Source organism: Fringilla coelebs (genome assembly GCF_963513975.1).
Source record: "Fringilla coelebs genome assembly, chromosome: 7".
Classification (NCBI taxonomy): Eukaryota; Metazoa; Chordata; class Aves; order Passeriformes; family Fringillidae; genus Fringilla; species Fringilla coelebs.
The window spans coordinates 26,805,573-26,823,898 of NC_140035.1; the positions used below are offsets into that span (position 1 = coordinate 26,805,573).

The 18,326-nt window shown below is 40.3% G+C and overlaps 1 protein-coding gene across 3 annotated transcripts in view; it reads left to right on the top strand.

Moving 5' to 3' along the window:
• Positions 1-17,371, top strand: part of ALS2 (alsin Rho guanine nucleotide exchange factor ALS2) — a 36,674-nt gene extending 19,303 nt beyond the window's left edge. For all 3 annotated transcript variants that reach the window (XM_084209596.1, XM_084209595.1, XM_084209597.1), the window contains 22 exons: positions 1,088-1,250; positions 2,049-2,180; positions 2,416-2,544; positions 2,853-2,923; positions 3,259-3,325; positions 3,614-3,816; positions 3,960-4,025; positions 5,346-5,444; positions 5,957-6,121; positions 8,203-8,314; positions 8,602-8,679; positions 8,782-8,915; positions 10,829-10,996; positions 11,262-11,379; positions 11,920-12,077; positions 12,807-12,929; positions 13,421-13,597; positions 13,989-14,034; positions 14,538-14,599; positions 15,207-15,356; positions 15,607-15,703; positions 16,629-17,371. In XM_084209596.1, the coding sequence (XP_084065722.1) occupies positions 1,088-1,250; positions 2,049-2,180; positions 2,416-2,544; positions 2,853-2,923; positions 3,259-3,325; positions 3,614-3,816; positions 3,960-4,025; positions 5,346-5,444; positions 5,957-6,121; positions 8,203-8,314; positions 8,602-8,679; positions 8,782-8,915; positions 10,829-10,996; positions 11,262-11,379; positions 11,920-12,077; positions 12,807-12,929; positions 13,421-13,597; positions 13,989-14,034; positions 14,538-14,599; positions 15,207-15,356; positions 15,607-15,703; positions 16,629-16,667 (2,557 nt within the window). In that variant the 3' untranslated portion in view covers positions 16,668-17,371. The remainder of the gene's footprint in view (positions 1-1,087; positions 1,251-2,048; positions 2,181-2,415; positions 2,545-2,852; positions 2,924-3,258; positions 3,326-3,613; positions 3,817-3,959; positions 4,026-5,345; positions 5,445-5,956; positions 6,122-8,202; positions 8,315-8,601; positions 8,680-8,781; positions 8,916-10,828; positions 10,997-11,261; positions 11,380-11,919; positions 12,078-12,806; positions 12,930-13,420; positions 13,598-13,988; positions 14,035-14,537; positions 14,600-15,206; positions 15,357-15,606; positions 15,704-16,628) is intronic.
• The last annotated feature ends 955 nt before the right edge of the window (positions 17,372-18,326 follow it).

Genomic DNA, 18,326 nt, shown 5'->3' on the forward strand with positions numbered 1-18,326 from the left:
GTTTGATGCTTTTCAGCAGAGAAACCTCCTTGTGAGGATCTCAAAATTAAAAATAGCAAGCTGTCCAGAGACATAAATTTAAAATTAGCAAAAATAGTCTCTCTAAAGAAGACTTTATTCCTAAGGCTTGTTCAGTAACAGAGTTCTTAAATACCACTAGCAGACCTGGACAAGGTACAGTAGTTTGTGTGAGATGGCATCTCACTAATCGTGTAGCATTCTTAGGGAGTCTGCTGGGAACTCTGGTCTGTTTCACTATCCCTGGGGCCTGCTTTCTCAGCCTCACCTGATTCTTACAACTTGTGGTTTAAATGTTTCCCAGTTGGATGTGTTTCAATGCACCTGTCTTATGTGCCAGTGCTGGTGAGCACACACATACAGCAAAGGAGGGAAAAATATGTGTGCTTTCCTTTTAATGAGGAAATCCTGAGTTTGTGTGCTAATGTATTGTCTTCAGAATAATTTCCCTCTTCTTCTCTGAACTAGATTAGTTCTCCCTCTTGGAAATCACACTGAGGATTGAACAGATTTCCTGCCTTTCTCTGAGGCAGGATGTAATTTCTGTAGTTAGGGGAAGAACTGCTCAGTTGCCTTGAACAGCAGCAGGGAGAAGAAATTATTTCAATGTATTTAGGGAAGTGCACTAGAGCAAAGTTAAGATTCTTTCAGGCCTTCTTGCATGAATCCAGAGTGTTAGAAGCTTACTACTCTAAAAGCAATGGGGATGTCTTTCCCACCTGTTTGCTCTTTATTCATCAAGTGGTAAAGAGGAAAAAGGCAATTGGTTACACTCCAAGTGAGCAACATAGTCAACTTCCTTCGGGCAGTTTGATGACTGAGCATATGAAATTAGAAGTAAAAAACAGGTCTTGTGTTGCAGTTTTAGCTACATATCTTTACTGCTGTACTTCCTCAAACTAAATTGTAAATAGATGAATAAGCAGCGTGCATTTTTCCTTACAGTTTTTACTGGTTTATGATAATTCAAAAAGGGATGATCTGGGCTCGTTTACATAAAACATCACTGATGTCTTAATGTCTTTTTTCTTCTCTCGTCCCTCTGTTTCCCAATGGTCCCATCATTTAGGGACTTCTTGAGTAAAAACCAGGAGCTGTTACAGAAACTGTCTGAGAAGAATGAGGAAAACCTCCAGCTAGTAGAAGTTTTGAATGCTTTGTTTTTCATGCCATTTGGACGACTTCATAATTATGCCAGAACTTTGCTAAAGCTTGCCACGTGTTTTGAAGTGGTAGGTTGGTTTTTCTATTTATAGTGCAATAAATAAACACATGAAACTTACAGCTTGGAAGTAACTGGGTGAAGCAAATGCCAGGTAATTAAAACCAGTTTATTCCTCAGAGGAGCTACTTCAAACTTGTATTTGCTGCAGGGAAGATCTTGTAGATTTATTTGCATAATCTTACACCACCTGCACAAATTATGTGACAGGTAGAAACTTGTTATTCTGCCAGAGCTTGTTTGTGTGCCTGAGTGCTTAATTGCAAATATATTGTTTTGATATTTGCCTGTTGCTTTTCAGTTTCATCTGGCATCATTGCAGCTACCCTTGGCTGTAATACTCTACAAAAAACACTACATATATATTAGGTAGACGTTTACCACCCGTTTAGATGTGTATAATTACTTTGTTTTGAAATAAAAGATGACTAAACAGGCACAGTAACTACTTGTACATTTAGCCTAATTACATTACATTGTAATTAGTAAATTTAGAGTATTGTTCCTGCAATTATGAGCGCTACTTCTGGGACACTTGTTAAGCTGCAAGAAAGTAGATCATGTAATTGTGTATTAATCATTCTCCTTGTAACATTCAGGGACCACCTTGTGATTTTTAAAAACTATCAGGACACTAACAGAACACGTGACCAAGAAAATAACTGTCTGCTCTGTTTATTACCCAGACCAACTGTCATGCCCTCAGTGCTGATTTAATAAAATGAGCAGTTGTATTGCAGCTTGGTTGGTGGTGTTGGTACAGGGGATCAGCAGCACCCTCAGCTGTGTCTTACCTTGTGCCCTACAGGCATCTCCAGAATACCAGAAGCTGCAGGATTCTAGTTCATGTTATGAGAACCTTGCTGTCCATCTTAGCAGAAAAATGAAAGAAGCGGAATACACCCTTGGCTTCTGGAAGACCTTTCCTGGGAAGATGACGGTATAGTGATGATTGCCAGTCCATCTGCAGCTTGAATCTCTTGCTCTTAGTGCCTGTGTCTATTACTGATGCTGCTGTTCCAGTTGCACTGGCTGTGTTTTCCAGCTGGTGTTGCTGTAGTACTCTTTTCTTTGGAAAGGTTGGGCCTTTACTGTGGTAGACTAAAGCACTAACCTTAAGTCACAGTCAGTGAGGAGTGGGATTGTGTCATTTTTGCTTTTGACCCCACCTGCAGGACTCCTTGCGGAAGCCGGAGCGGCGTTTGATCTGTGAGAGCAGCAATCGGGCCTTGTCCCTGCAGCACGCGGGAAGGTTCTCTGTGAACTGGTTCATCCTCTTCAATGATGCTCTGGTACATGCTCAGGTGAGCTAGCTTGCAGCCAGCAGCAAAACCTTTTCTCTGCTTCAAACAGCATGACATATTTTTCATATAGTGAAGTTTTTCTGGTGTAAAAATAAATCTGACATCGTGTCTTTAACATTTGATTGCATTGCCCTGGGGCTGGCATGGTTTCTGTTGGCTGTTTCTTGAAGCAAAGTGGTGGAAAGAGTCCCTAATGCTCAGTTTTTCCTAGTTCTCAAAGAAAGGGGGAAAAAATAAACCATTTGGAAAACGGTGGGGTGGGTTAGTGGATCAGTAACTGGTGATGTTTCCCTTCTCCTTTCCTACAGTTCTCAACACACCATATCTTTCCCTTGTCCACGCTGTGGATAGAAGCTCTTTCAGAAGAAGCTGGTAATGTGTGAGTATTCTCACTTGTGATGCTGAAATAGTCTGAACATTTGGGAGAGAAGAGGAGCATTTTGTAACCAATTACTGTGAACTTGGAGTGGAATGCAGTGATTGCACCCTTTTTTCTTGTTTCAGAAAATGTCTTAAAAAGAAGTTGTGTAAACATCAGAAAGAATGAGATGGTCGAGAGGGAAGCAAATCTTCTTTGCTGCTGCTTCTTTTTATTGCTAACTTAAAGGGAATGCTCGCTGGGGTGGGGAAGAGAAAGCACAATATCAATGCTTTAAGAAACCTTGGGGTTTCAGGGTGGAATTTCACAGATTAAAATACTTTTCCCCTCTGTAGGAACGGGTTGAAGATTACAACACCTGAAGAACAATTTGTTCTTGTTTCTTCAACACCACAGGAGAAGGTGGGCATTTCTACAAATTTGACGTGGTTTTAGTGATACAGATGAGGCTTTTCCCCCTACTGTGAAACCAAACTGGGAGAAGGATTGCCTGAGTATTCCCCAATAATGAAATCTTTCTGCAGCTGAGCGTGCAGGCTGGCTGTACACGGTGCCTGAGTGCAGCAGTGTTACAGTGCACAGCACTGTGCTGAGCAGTGCCAGCAGCATGATTGTGCTTGCTGTAAAGGTGAGAGCCAGTGCAAAGACAGGTGCTGGCTAAATTCTGTCACGAATCGCTTTCTGTTTCAGACCAAGTGGCTGAGGGCAATAAGCCAAGCAGTGGATCAGGCCCTTAGAGGGACTTCTGACATGATTCTGTATGGAGCTGGTGGGAATGTGCCAAGACAGGAACCTCCTATTTCTCGCAGTGCCAAATACACCTTCTACAAGGACCCTCGATTCAAGGATGCTGTTTATGATGGGAGGTGGCTTTCAGGAAAACCCCATGGGAGGTAAAAGCATTGGAATGGAGCTGTTGAAACCAAAATGAAGTGGTTGCTGTAGCAATAAGTAGGCTCACTCACAGAAGGTATTTGTCGAGTGCAAAGTGAACTGATTATCTGATAGATTTGCATGGGTTTGTATTTTTTTCCAGAGGGATCCTAAAATGGGCAGATGGACGAGTGTACTCTGGGACTTTCCGGACTGGGTTGGAGGATGGGTAAGATATTCTAACTACTTGAGGAGCCAGGCAAGAAATACTTTGTGTTGTAGGAGAAAACAACAAAACCTTTTTAATTAAAGGTTTTGCAGTGAATCTTACTGACCTGTCTTACACCATAGTGATGCATCTTCTCTACTGTTTTCTTTGCTATATTTCTGATAGAGCAAAGGTTTAGTAATTTAGCAAAGAGACAAAATCTTGAATTGAGACTTCAGGGTTTGGTGAAAACTAATGAGAGTATGTGATTTTGATGATGAAGATAACTAGTACAGTGGAGACTGAACGTAGGTTGAATGGAAGGTCTGAACATTATCATGTTATGTGGTGAAACAAATAAAACCACTTGAAAAACTTAATGTATTACACAGCTTTGAATTAATCTGTGGACTCCATTGCTAAGAATCTGATTAGAGCACTGTTGAGGCTGAGAGATTTATTTATTTCCAAAGGCATTTTTATATGCGTCTTGTGAGCAGACATGTCTGTATGGGGCAGGTTAAAAATATGTGAGAAGTCTTATTGGCTTTGAGATGTATTTTCAAAATACCAGATTGGAGGGGAAATTGAAACAGGGTCTGACTGCAGACAGCTTTTTAAAATTCCTCTTATACTACAAGCAAGTCCCAACCAGAAAGAAATGGATTAGTATTTAGCTGCAATTGCTGAAATTATCAAATGTGTACACTTGTATTTCAGCATGCATGTTGTAGTCTCAGCAGTTAACAGCAGTGTCATGTTGGATGGACATGCTCTGAGGAGAACCTTCAGAACTGGATTTTGATCTCCTCAGGGGATTAAAATCAATACAATGTATTGATACATTGTATCAATACAATATCAATACAATATATCTCATTCTTTTCAGGCATACTGAAATTGTGAATAATTCCTTGTCACTGAGTATAATTGGAAGCTAGCATCTTTTGAAAAAATCTTTTTTATAGCAATACATGCCCTTATCTTTCCCTGGAATAGAGTGTACTTGAATTATCAAGGTTTGAAGAAAATAATAAAGGTAGAAGCAGTCTTATTATTTGAAAATACTCGTAGCCTGAGAAAAACACTGCGTTGTGGCTGTGAGAGCAGTATTTACATGTCACAATCAAACAGGAGAGAGCAGTATGGACTAAATTGACCATCTAGTGATGCTGGAATTCTTGCTTACTTTTATAAAAACTACCATTTGTGAGTGCTGTAGTTAAAGATGCAGAAAAATGAGAGAGAGCGTTCTGATTTTAGAATGGCTCCTCGTGTATCTGCTGTGTTAATGAAATGTGTTGGTGTTACAGCTGCTTGTGTTCCTCTCTGCCCTGGCAGGTATGGGGAATACAGAGTGCCTAACAAAGCACTGAATAAAGAGGACCATTACGTGGGATACTGGAAGGAAGGCAAAATGTGTGGGCATGGAGTGTACAGGTAACTTGTGGCGCTTGTGTTGCTGTCACTGCATGGCTGCAGGAGAGCAGGGCTGATGCCCTGACCAAGGCTCTGTGTGTAGCTTTCTTACATTGCAGACTTGTCACAGTTAGTGTGGCTTATTTCGCTTTGCTCACAAATGCAACTTGTACAGTGGTCGGTTATTAATGTCTGCTCTAATGTTGCTGCCACCTGGCAGTAAGAGAGGATTCTTTACTCTGAGAGATAAATATCACCTCCAATGGCATTGCTTGTTGGGCAGAGAGTGGCTTTAAAACAATAAAACATCCAAAGACTTGAATTAAAGGATCACTTTTATCCTAAATGTACTTTAACTGTAGTTGCTGTTTGGTGTGGTTATAATGCAATTCCTAGAAGGAAAAAGAGAGGGTTTATCTGATTGGGAGAAGCACCCAGCTAAATAAATCAATCAAAAACTCCCAAACCAGCCCCCCAACAGAGCAGCAGATGAAGGACTCTCACCTGTTCCTGTGTTGTCGTTGCTGTTCCAGCTATGCTAGCGGTGAGGTGTATGAAGGGTGCTTTCAGGATAACATGCGGCACGGGCACGGGCTGCTGCGCAGTGGGAAGCTGACCTCTTCTTCTCCCAGTATGTTCATTGGACAGTGGATAATGGACAAGAAGAGTGGTTATGGAGTTTTTGATGATATCACAAGGTAATGCTTCCACAAATCCTTAAAACTCCAGTGTGACATGCAATTGCAAAAAGAGTAGGTTGATGGTATAAAGAAATGGGTCTAGGAACTGCTTTTTGGTGCTGCTTCTGGAGTGAGTGGTGGAGGGATTGCACTGTTTTTTTTCTGTCTTGCTTTTCTGTCATACTCCTGCCTGAAAACTAGCTCTTAGTATGGTGTCTTATTGAGGCATTGTGTTGTTCATGTGCTGAAAGTGTTAAGAATTCATGTGAGGAGTATTCTTTCATCTCAGGCCCATGAGACTGAGTTGTTCAGTGGCAGATAATGGTGCTCGTGAATTTCAACTCCTGCTCAGGTTTTCCACTGGCTTATTCTGCCAGTGCAGTGGAGGGAAGATGCTTCCTCTCAGGGCAGATTACTGAAATGATGGTCTCAGAGACAGACTTGCACTAAATGTGTGCAGTAAATGAACCCTGAGCACACATCAATATAATCTGTCTTTCTGTCACCAATTTAATGGTTGTTTTTCTGGAAAGAGCTTTTGGTGAATGCCCAAGGAACTGTTGTTGGTTTAACTGAATGCCCACTTGAAAAGCCAAGAAGGCAAAAGTCTGGAGTGTAAAGGGGAGATGTTTTTCTGAAACAGAGCTGTTGTGACATCTGTAGGTATTTCCTCATATTGGTTTTGCACCTAGTCTTGCTCAGGGGTGGTGGTTGTTCTTACCCTGTAGTGCCAAGATGTGTCCGCATATTTTCTTTAGACATTTATTGTCCTAAGACAAATAGGTACCAGCTTTTCTTGCAAATCCTCTCACCTCCAGAATTTGTAAATCCAGTGTTAGTTCATGGTGAAGGAGGAGTGCGACATTTGCTTTTCACTCCAGTGCTACTCAAACCTGAGTGAGCTGCCTTGATGTAGTTTTGCTTCTGGTCTCAGGGAGGTAATCTGTGTATCTTCGTGTCCTCAGGATTTGTTTTCTGCAGTTACTCTGCAGCCCAGACAAAAAAGGAATAGCTGCAGACACTATTGCCTGCTGTCATTTTTGCAAAACAGTTGTTTGAACAAGTGGGACTTTGAGTTTCAATCCCAGTTACTGAGCATGCAGAATCTCTCTCCAAGGGGCCTTCACACAGCAGAGGCCTCTGTAGTTGGCAGGATGAAGCATCAGACAAGCTTCCTGCCACCTTATGGGACCAGTCAGCTGGGAGATACCCTTGAGCTTAGTTTAATGGTTGGGCTTACTCTCTTTACTATAAACTATACTATTCTGCTTTACTACAGTTTTTCCTGGGTACATTTCAAGGAAAATGCTTGGTAACAAGCAGAATTGTATCAAATCAATTACTAATTTCCCTCTGAAAGCAGAAAAAAAAGGCCTTGAGAAGTCAATTTTTTATTAATTACATGGGGAAAACATCACATTCTCTTTCGGAACAACGGGAAAAATAGGCTGTTTGGAAATACTTGGGACTTGCACTAAGTTTCAAACAACTCTAGCCTGACATATGTGCACTTGTATAAAGAAAAAAAAAGTATTTTAAATAGTCTGAAAGAGGCTGATGTTTATTTGTAAGCAATCTTTAGTTGTATAATAATTTTTTTAATATCATGACCTTTGTTAGGCTGTTACACAGAAACTTGGTACAATATGATGTGTTTCTTCACAATATTTGTACTCTTAATATTTCAAAAATGTCATGTATGACTTTCTAGGTCTCCCTCCTATTCCCCAAGAAGAATAGCTTGGGGTTTTTTTTGACTTTTTTATTCTCTTCAGTTTGAGTCATCAGATTTTGGGTAAAAGAAATAAAAACTTTGGCAGAACAAGCTGCTCAAGTTCCTTGGGACGTGCAGTGGGCTTAACAGAGCTGCAGCACTGTTTCAGCTCATCAGCTTGCTTGGATATGGCCAAATTGAAATGTGAATTGGGAAAGAAAGTTCACTCTAATTTATTTGTATCAAAAAGAGTCTGGTGAAACTGACAAAACAAGCACTCTATGATGCTCTTCTGATGATGTCTGTAATGGTCAGTGTGGCTGTAAAGCCAAAGACTAGAGATGTACTATTTAGGCTCTGTTTTTCCCACTTCATTTTTCTTCAGAGGAGAAAAGTATATGGGAATGTGGCAAGATGATCTTTGCCAAGGCAATGGTGTTGTGGTTACTCAGTTTGGACTGTATTACGAAGGAGCCTTCAGCACCAACAAAATGATGGTGAGTTGGACACTGGACCCTGGGCTGAGGGACTTCTCCTCTAAGTGTGGCAGCTTTCTGAGGCACATGAGTGTGTTAGGCTGTGGAAACCTTCTGTTCTTCTAATCTTCTATTGCCCATGCTTTTAGAATTGCCTTTATTGTCCCTACTCTCACCTAGGGCTACTTCAGAAAGAGCTTAAAAATTGCTATTTGTGAAGAATTTATAACAGGTTATCTGAAGTGCATCTTTAGATCTGCCCTTCTGTTATAATTATTGCTTTGTGTTTCTTATGATTCTTTTTGTAGGGGACTGGAATTCTGCTTTCTGAGGATGATACAGTCTATGAGGGGGAATTTTCAGATAACTGGACTCTGAGTGGAAAGGTCAGTATTGCAGATGTATTGTTAGCCATCTAAGAAAATTAAAAGTTTGTAATTTGGTTCCCAATGGACTTTAGTTAAATTTTTTTATTATCTTCTCTCAAGGGAACACTGACTTTGCCAAATGGAGACTATATTGAAGGTCTCTTCAGTGGAGAGTGGGGATCTGGAATAAAAATCACAGGAACCTACTTCAAACCTAGTTTGTATGAGAATGAGAAGGACAAGCCAAAAGCACTGTGAGTTTTGAATAATAAATAATTATTATTTTAAATAATAAATATTGTTCAGTATTACTTAGGAGCAGAGCAGTTGTCTTTTTTCAAAGACCAGTCCAAAAATACTTCTTCCAAAGAAACAGTGAAAACATTTTGAAAACATTTTTTATCTTTCTTGCTGCTCAAGAAATAAAATAAGATAAACATACTATTATAGTTATTCTTGCTTTAATTACTACTTGAATATGCAAATAGTGGCATGAAATTACAGGGCAGCTGATGTGCTGCTATGGTGCTGTAGCAGTCTAAAATTTTTTTTGTTTATGTTGGAGCTGACTGATAGAACCTGAGTTCACAGCTGCTGCTGACTTCTGAGCTCCTGAGAAAGACTTAAGTTCCATTAGAATGCTTAAGTTAATCACAGACCTCTCTGCCTTCTGCCAGTTAGCAAATTAATGAATTAAGTATATCATTTAATAATGCCAGTGGGGATATATTTGGACAGAATTGACTAGATCCTCCACTTCTTCCCAGCAGTGTGTAAGAAAATAGAATATTGCTGATTTGCAGAAGAGCATTTGAATACCTTGGCAAAGATCACTTTGAAAAGTATCCATAAACCCCTCTGTATAGCAGGTGCCTTAGGGCAATTTGCTTAATTATTTCTGGGGGAAAATACCAAAACATGTTAAAGTTTTATTTGATATATCTTTGAGTAAAAGAAGCCAAAGTAAAGAGTTGATGGTGAGATGTTGGTATGTGGTAGCACCATGTAATGGTTTAGCAATTGCTGCATGGGATTCAGTATCTTGGCAACATGCTCTGAAATTTCAGATTAAAATGGGAAACACGGCTCTAATATTTTTACATGGGTTACTTGTCAGCTGGCTTCCTGAAGCTTTCACTGGTAATTTCTTTTGACAGTGCTGACACCTACAACAGCATGCAAGTTAAGCAGGGCCTCCCTGCTGAACTGAACACTTGCAGCCTTTGCAGCTGTCTGCTTTTTACCCCAGTAGGGAGTCTATGAATAAATGTATATACATATTTTTGAGGATTGCTTGTGAAATAAGGGTTTCATCTATCCTCTTCTGACTGTCTTCAAGTTGAAAATCTTCTGGTATAATTTCTGAAAAGGCTTAGAGCCTACTTTTTCTGCTTTGTGAAACTGGCAGCATGGGGAAATTATCTGTGTTGCTAGTTCTCATCTCAAATATGCTGGAAGAAATATTAATGAGAGGTCTGACAATTTCTGACACTTGATTTAAATCAAGATAGACCTGTTAACCCTGACAGCACTTAGTTGTTTTGAGAAAGCTTTTCAAAGCCATAAATTTCATTATATGGCTGAGATACCTTTATCTATATTCAGGCAAAGAAGAGCTCTTGGTTTTCTTCTGGCTATAGATGATGAGCATTGTCTGGCAGTGAAAGGATGCCTGAGCTGGTTTTGCTCTCTATCAGCACATCCCTAACATGCCCTGCAACATTATCTGTAGCTACTACTTCAGGGTCAGAAGCTGTGTAGCCATCCTCGGTATTTATGTGGGTAGCTGTGATACTTGTACACTCCAGGGTAGCGGGATACTTGGGACTTACTTGTGCTGTGTCCTTGCTACATGAATGTGTTCTGAGACTTCTGAATGAATAGCAGTGGTGAAGATAAGCACCAGCCCTTTGTGCTATTTCCTGGAAGGCTGCAAGAAAGAGTAAAACTAACAAGGTTCATAGCTGTCCTCTAATGTAGGTATTAGTAGTAGTCTCTAACTTTATTCTTAGTGATAAAACTTGATGCACAGTAGAGTGTTAAGTTTCTCAGCTTTTGCTAAAACAGTGTGAGAGATGAGATTGACATTGGCCATGGGTGGTTTTCAAGCTGAGCATGTTGTTTCATTGCTATTTGATTTTAACAGACCCACTGGTCATTTTATTAGGCGGAAACTTGGGATCCTGGCAGTGTCCCCAGATGAGAAATGGAAGGCAGTATTTGAAGAATGCTGGAACCAGCTTGGTTGTGAGAGCCCTGGCCAGGGGGACAGATGGAAGGCTTGGGACAACATTGCGGTGGCTCTGACCACCAACCGACGGCAGCACAAAGACAGGTTGGCTCCTAGAGAATGTGTCACCAAGCAAAACTGGATGGAGAAGGAAACTGGAATTGCACTCAGCTCTAAACTTGAAACTCTGGCTGTGAAGTTTTAGTTAAAACAACAGCAAATCTCAAGTGAAATCTTAACCTTACTGCTCTGCATTACAAACCCTTTCAGGGACATGCTGATGTTTATTACTAGTTGAGTTGTTAACGTCAGGGGTTTTTCCCCCATTGTGTGTCTAAACCTGTACAATGTCTGTCTTTTTAAACTGCAGCCCGGAACTACTGAGCCGCTCACATACTCAGACACTGGAAAGTTTGGAGTTCATTCCACAACACATTGGTGCCTTCACCCTGGAAAAATATGAAAATATTAAAAAATATTTGATAAAGGTATTGTGACTGAAATACTCACATAATAAGGCGTGGCAAGGTATGACAAGCTCACTTTGTAATAGCTTTCCTAATTACTTCCATATTGGCACTCTTGTAATCCATAGTTCATGCTTGCTCATCACTTCAATATTGAAGTCCACAACTAAGACTAAAATCCTTGAATACCTAATGAATGCTCTCTTAAAGTCACTTTCTGTTCAGTTACTGTTTTCATTCTTTAATGTTGGATCCCAGCAAAGCATCTTGAAGTACTTGCTAATTTTTGCATGTTGATTTTAAGAGTACTGGACAGATGACTAGTCCAAGTAGTAGTACAAGTTCTTGTACAGTCTTGACTCCTATAAATTGTGTTTAGCTGACACGGAAATTTTATAATCCAAATGGCAATTTGTTAAATATAGCTCATTTTTGAGATATTTGTAATATTTTTTTGAAAGCCTGTGGTTGAATCTCTCACCCATCTGTTTTGGATTCCATTTTTAATTTAACTGCCATTGACCTATCTGACTAGCCAATTAATAATATACATTGTCTCAGGCTTGTGATACTCCTCTCCATCCCTTGGGCAAGCTGGTGGAAACACTGGTGGCTGTCTACAGAATGACTTATGTTGGAGTAGGAGCAAATAGACGACTGCTGCAGGAAGCTGTAAGGGAGATCAAGTCCTACCTCAAACGCATCTTCCAGCTGGTCAGGTAATGAGACTCATTTCCAAGTCAAACTGCTGTTGAATTCATTAAAGCTGCCCCTTGTACTGAAGCTGTCTAGTGTTGTACAGTTCAAAGGTGCTGGCATTGTTACTTAATTTTGGGGGTTGCTTGTATTTTCCTATCTTTCTAAGGAGTCTTGAATATTTTGTCAAAAATGGAAAAACTAAACTCTTTACACCGTAGGTGTGTTACATCCTACATTGTACTTCAAAATGTGACTGTAAGCAGCTCACCTGGAATACAGATTTACAGTTTAGTGTCTGTGGATATCAGTGCTGTGCAAAGACAGTGTTCAAAGGGTATAAAACACTAGTGAGGAGAGGGAATCCCAGTGTATTCCATAAAGTTCTTACCAATGTGGCATTAAAGTTCTTAGCAATGGATGAGCAATCTTCCTATGAAGAGCTGGCTTAGATTCTTGAGAATAACTAGAGCTTTAATTGTGTCCTGCCAACATTAAAGGAGAAATACTCCAAATTCCAGTTAGAAGCCTTGTCTGGAGGAAAGTGATGTTCATGTAGGAAAGGTGTCCTTGGAGGGGTTGGCATTTCTAAGTTTTCCTCCAGGGAGCTGGTACTCTGTGTGTTACCTGTGCTGCCTTAGCCCACCATATATTATTTTTGCTGTCTTTTTTCTCTCCCATCTTGCCTTAGTGCTGAGATCCGTGGAAACGTGTTGATGTGACTTCAAATGCTGTTCCGTGTTGCCTTTTAGGTTCTTGTTTCCTGATCTCCCAGAAGAGGGCAGCACAATTCCATTTCTGACAACGGAGCCAAAAGGAAGGCGATCTTTTTGCAGTGGAAAATCTGATTCTAGATCAGAATCTCCTGAGCCAGGGTACATAAAGGAAAAACAAATAAATACTAACAAAGCCTTTATTTTATTTGTTGCATTTTTCTTCTTCTTTGGGGGTAGAAAGATAAACAATATTCAATTGATGGATCTAAGCAGTGGTTTTTCTTCCCCGTGGGTTCTGATGACAGATTCTGATAAGCAAACTTCCACGTTATGGTTGTAATAAGCATTTCATGCTTGTCCGTGCAGTGGTTCTTTACTTAAAATTTGCTTTTGTCTGTTATGGGTAAGCAAGTTAAGGCTTGGGCCTGGGCGTCAGAAAAGCATTTCAGATAAGAGCACTGGAGGTAATTTATAGTCACATCAGAGTTGCTATTTGATGGATTTGTACTTATTTTTTTACTCTTATCCCTTGTAGAATAGGCTCATGATACATGAAAGACTTGTTCCAGTGATTTTCATTCAATTCTTATAGATAACTAGGTTTTTTATGTCTTCCTTTGCAAACCACCCCTTCTGTTTTTTTGTTGCAGCTATGTGGTAACCAGTTTTGGCTTGCTGCTCCCTGTACTACTGCCACGCCTCTATCCCCCTCTGTTTATGTTGTATGCCCTGGACAACGAGCGTGAGGAGGACATTTACTGGGAATGCGTTTTGCGCCTAAACAAACAAACAGATCTGGCTCTTCTCAGCTTTCTTGGAGTGCAAGCGTGAGTATGCTACAACAAAACAAACTGGAACAGGTTATGGCATGTTATTAGGTAAAGCAACTAAAACAAGGCCCCAGCTTTCTAAAGTATTTTCTCTGATTTAAGTGCATTTAGACATATTTTCAAGCTAATTAGAAGGGTTGAAAGTGAATCAGACCTTCCCTCTTCTAAAACGGGGAGGTGGAAGGGATGGGAAGGAGGTAAAATTGATGTTGCTCCAAAATCAGAGTGAGACATTTCAAATTACAGTTTCCTGGGTACGTGTGGGAGGTGTAGTTGATCCTGTAGGAAGGGCTGTTGTGTCTCAGAACATGATGACTTAATTCCTGAAATCTGAAAAATACATTAAGACTATGTTTTCTCAGTGGAGTACGTTGGGTTTTTTTTGCAGGAAGTTTTGGCCAGGAACTGTGTCCATCCTTGGAGAGAGTAGAAAGGTATGTTCATTGGGCCTTGTTGATATGTTTGCCCAGTGCTTCTTTCAAGAAACTGAAATCATCAAATGATCAAAGAATTTTTGGCCAGGCTTTTTGCTTAAGAAATGCCATGTTATTAGATTTCCTTTGAGTTTGCCTACTGTTTAAATGCCATTGTAATGACTTAGCAGGGGCACAGGACTCAGTAATCTCCAGAGGTCCCTTCCAGCCCCAGCCATTCTGTGATTTCTTACAGTCTCCATCAGACCAGCTTTGTCACTCACTGACTGACTTGGTAATGAGTTCAAGACACCTTTGCTTGGTCTTCAGTTATGAAAGTTTGAGAATGAAAGTCTAGCAAAGAGATTTTCAAGCTGCTTAATTAAGAGAGTTATATTATTATATATTTTCTGATTAGAAAAATGTATAGATTACATTCTTCATCGTTATCTTGTTGAAAGAGGCTCAACACTCAACAGTGGGGGTGCTGAACCTGCCTGATAAATCTTACCATGATTACACAGGTATCATCAAACACAAAAGATGCCTGCTTTGCCTCTGCTGTTGAATGTTTACAGCAAATCAGGTAATTCTTTGTAATTTGTCTTCCAGTGTTTCACTGTTCCTGCTATAGTAGTATCTGGTTTACTTGACTGGGATCCTTTACATGTCACCCTTTTTTGTTCATCTTTGTAAGAGAAGTCACTAAGACATTTTCCAATTCTAAGTAAAGATGCAATTTCTCCTGCTGGGGAATGAAGTGTTGCTTCATAAACATGACTGAAAGCGGTGTGTAGGGCACCATTTAGAGTCAAAGACATAAGGATGTCTATCAAATACATATATGAATTTCCAAACAGCTGTGGTCAAGTGACCTGAGCATGGGAGGCTTTTCTGTGTCTGTTGTGCAAGAATTTAGGAAATTAGGAATATTTAATAAGGATTTTTTCCCCTTTTAATAGTAAAACACCATAAAAGTGTGAAGAGAGTCTCCCTTGCAGTAGTGTGCCTTGGTGTGGTGCTTGTAACCTGGGTTCTGTGTAGCCTTGGCAGCCCTGGCTGCTGCAGTGTCAATGTCTGACTGACCTCCATGGGCACGGGGAGGGCCATGCTGGCCAGCAAACCCTTCCTAATTTAGATGCAGATCTCTCACTGCTTGCTGTTATCCTGGTTTGCTTTTGCTCTCCAAATAGTACCACATTTACCCCAGCTGACAAGCTGAAGGTGATCCAGCAGACTTTTGAAGAGATCTCCCAGAGTGTACTTGAGACCCTTCAGGAAGATTTTCTGTGGTCCATGGATGACTTATTTCCTGTCTTTCTCTATGTGGTGCTACGAGCCAGGTAGGCATCAAGGGTGGCATCAGTCATAAGTGAGCATAGGCAGAACAAGGACTTCTGTGTTAAACACTCCTGCTGCTTGTTATAGTTACTGGCTTTTTGTAACTATAAATTCTCCAATTTGACTGTTTGCTTTGGGCTGAAAAAGTCTTGAACAGTCTTTATTGTGAAAAGGCCCTGAATTCAGAATTAAGAAACATTATGCTGGCAACTTGTGTTCCCAAGTTCACTTTCCCACTCTCACATGTGGCAGGATAAGGAATCTGGGGTCTGAGGTGCACTTAATTGAAGACCTGATGGATCCCTATCTCCAGCATGGGGAGCAAGGCATCATGTTCACTACCTTGAAGGTATGAAAAGTATTCAGAGTTATTAAAGTCTTTCTTTGGAAATAATCAGCTTTTAGCAACAAAGATCAGCTTAGTACAATTATATGAACATTAGGCTATAACTTCTTTGATTTTTTTAATTTAAATTTTTTGCTAGGATAGGCAAGGAAATGTAATGTCGAGCTTTTGCTAACCTCCTAATTGCAGGTACCTCTAAGAAAAATGGTGTAATGTGCAAATGTGGATTACTCAAAGGTAATATTGGTTACTGTTGGGAGTGTTCTAAATGCTCACCTGTCATTCCCCTGCAACTTAGCAAGCCCTACTCTCTGTATAAAAATTGAAATGAAGTGCTTCTTTGGAGATTAGCCATTCCATTAAAGTTTAAGTCTAACTTACATCAAGACTTTCCAAGAATGCTGTTTTAAGGAGAAAAAACCTCACTCTGTCACTCGCCACATTTTATTCAGTATTCTTATCTTTTTAAGTATGGGAAAAGGAAGAGAGTGTGTTTGGAAGAACATCCTGTTATACACTAAGACATTCATAATGGAAATACGTTGTTTTGGTACCTCAGAACTGTTTATCATGTGCATCTTGCGACAATACAGCAGTGTGGAGCCTTTTAGTGGTGTTGTTTTGGAGGGAGACTGTTAATCTCAAGTAAAAATCTGAAACTGAAGTGTTAGGTTATCATGATTGTATTTGTATGTGCAAACTCAAAATAGTTGAGTCCAGAGGATATTTTTTTAAGACCTATTAGTTTCATAATGTTGCAAAAAATGAAGGTTTGCATCAGTTCATATGTTGAGTGCCACTGTAGCATCACTGCTTGTAGAGAGCCTTGTTCTCTGTTTTCTTGCATAGAAAAAAAATCAACCTTTTTGTGTGTGATGCTTTGCTGTGAACTGGCAATCGTGCTAACCTGAACTTTGTTTTAATTCAGGCATGTTACTACCAGATTCAACACGAAAAGCTTACCTAGACCATCATTTACAACCTGCCTCTGTGGGATAATCTGCTCAGTGGAACTTCACTAATTACCACTTCTTTCCTGAAATGGCCCTTAGAAAATACTTGGTTATAGTTCTGCTGCTACAGATGAAAATATTCAGTTATTTCTTCTGAACTCTCTGTTCTAAGATTCAACTGAATCAAGACTGCAGCCAGAAGCTTTCTGTGCAGTAGTGATGAAGTTAAAGACTTGGTTTGTCAAGTACCTACCAAGAAGAAATACTTTCCTATTCTAACAGAAAGATAATTTACTCCTTTTAAATTAACCGTGCTGCACAAAGGCATGGCATCTACATAGAACACATGTGAGAGTCTGGACCGCATGGCTTCCAAAGCAATGGGTTTGTTTTTATTATTCCTGGTTTGTCAGCAGAAATGTTTAAAGGGAATGAATTCCACCACAGAACCATTTGGTCTTCCTGAATTAAGCTGTATGTTTGTTTATTTAAGAAAATAGAAATATGTTAGTATTTATAATGGGTACTTATAGTGTGTTTGGTGGTAACGGTTTTGAGGTATCTGTGTTGAACAGCATTGCTGAATGCAGTATTCATGTGCTGTTGTGGAAATAATTACACTGTTATGGACTTCCCTATTTACTAGAATTGTAAATATACAGGCATTTACCTTTCCTTCTGTTCATGAAATAAATAAAAAGCACTGACCACTTCAGATTTTGGCACTGAATGAAATGCTGTGCAGTGTTCATTTTGCTTACCCTGAGGACAAACGCTGTCGCTGTCAGCCCTTGTGGGCTGATGGAGACGTGAGAAGCGTGAAGGGTGCTCTTGAACAGATGTGCTGGGTTGACCTTGATTAACACCAGGTGCCCACCAGGCTCCTCTCTCACTCCCTTCCTCAGCAGCAGGTGATGTCTGGTCACTTTCTGGGAAGGAGAGCTTAGCATGCAGAGCTGTTGCCTCAGAAGCGAACTCCTGGCACCAATGCCAAGCTCTTCCCACTGCAGGGAAGCTCCTGGGCAGTTCACCCCGCAGGCTGCATTGGGGTGGCTGCTCCAGCGGGTTTGGAACTCTGCTGTGGCTCCTGGTTCTGCCTGTGCCGAGCCAGAGCTGCCTCTGAGGCAGAGCTTCAGTGCTTCCATGCTTCCCACTCAGAGCAGGACACACTGGGCTGTCTCTCCTGGCACTAATTACAAGGTGTTCCACTTTGGGAAAGGTCCCTGCAGTCCCTTAGCACAATCCTGATCACACCTGCTGGGGCAGTTCACCTCGGAGGCTGCAGAGAAGTCATTTCCTGGGGAATCTCTGAGAGCGTGTGTGTTCTGTGGTTTATGGCTAACTTCACTTATACCAATAACACTGGTGGGTAACTAGAGTATTGTAGGTGCCAGGACTGACTTAAAAAAAAAACCCGCAGGGCAAATGTAGATTACAGAATGTTGTATCTTAAGTTATGTTATACTCCATAGATAATGCTTATCATATTTGAAGTAGTGGTCATGGCTTGTATATTGTATATTGGCATCTAAATGGAAAGAACCCATATGCCAAAATACTGTTGTCTTGAACAACAGCTGCAGTGTAGCAGTATTCATAATAAAGTAAAAGTAATTGGTCTTTTCAAAATTATTTCTAGTTTTATCGGAGAAGGGGAAAGAGTAATTCTGGAA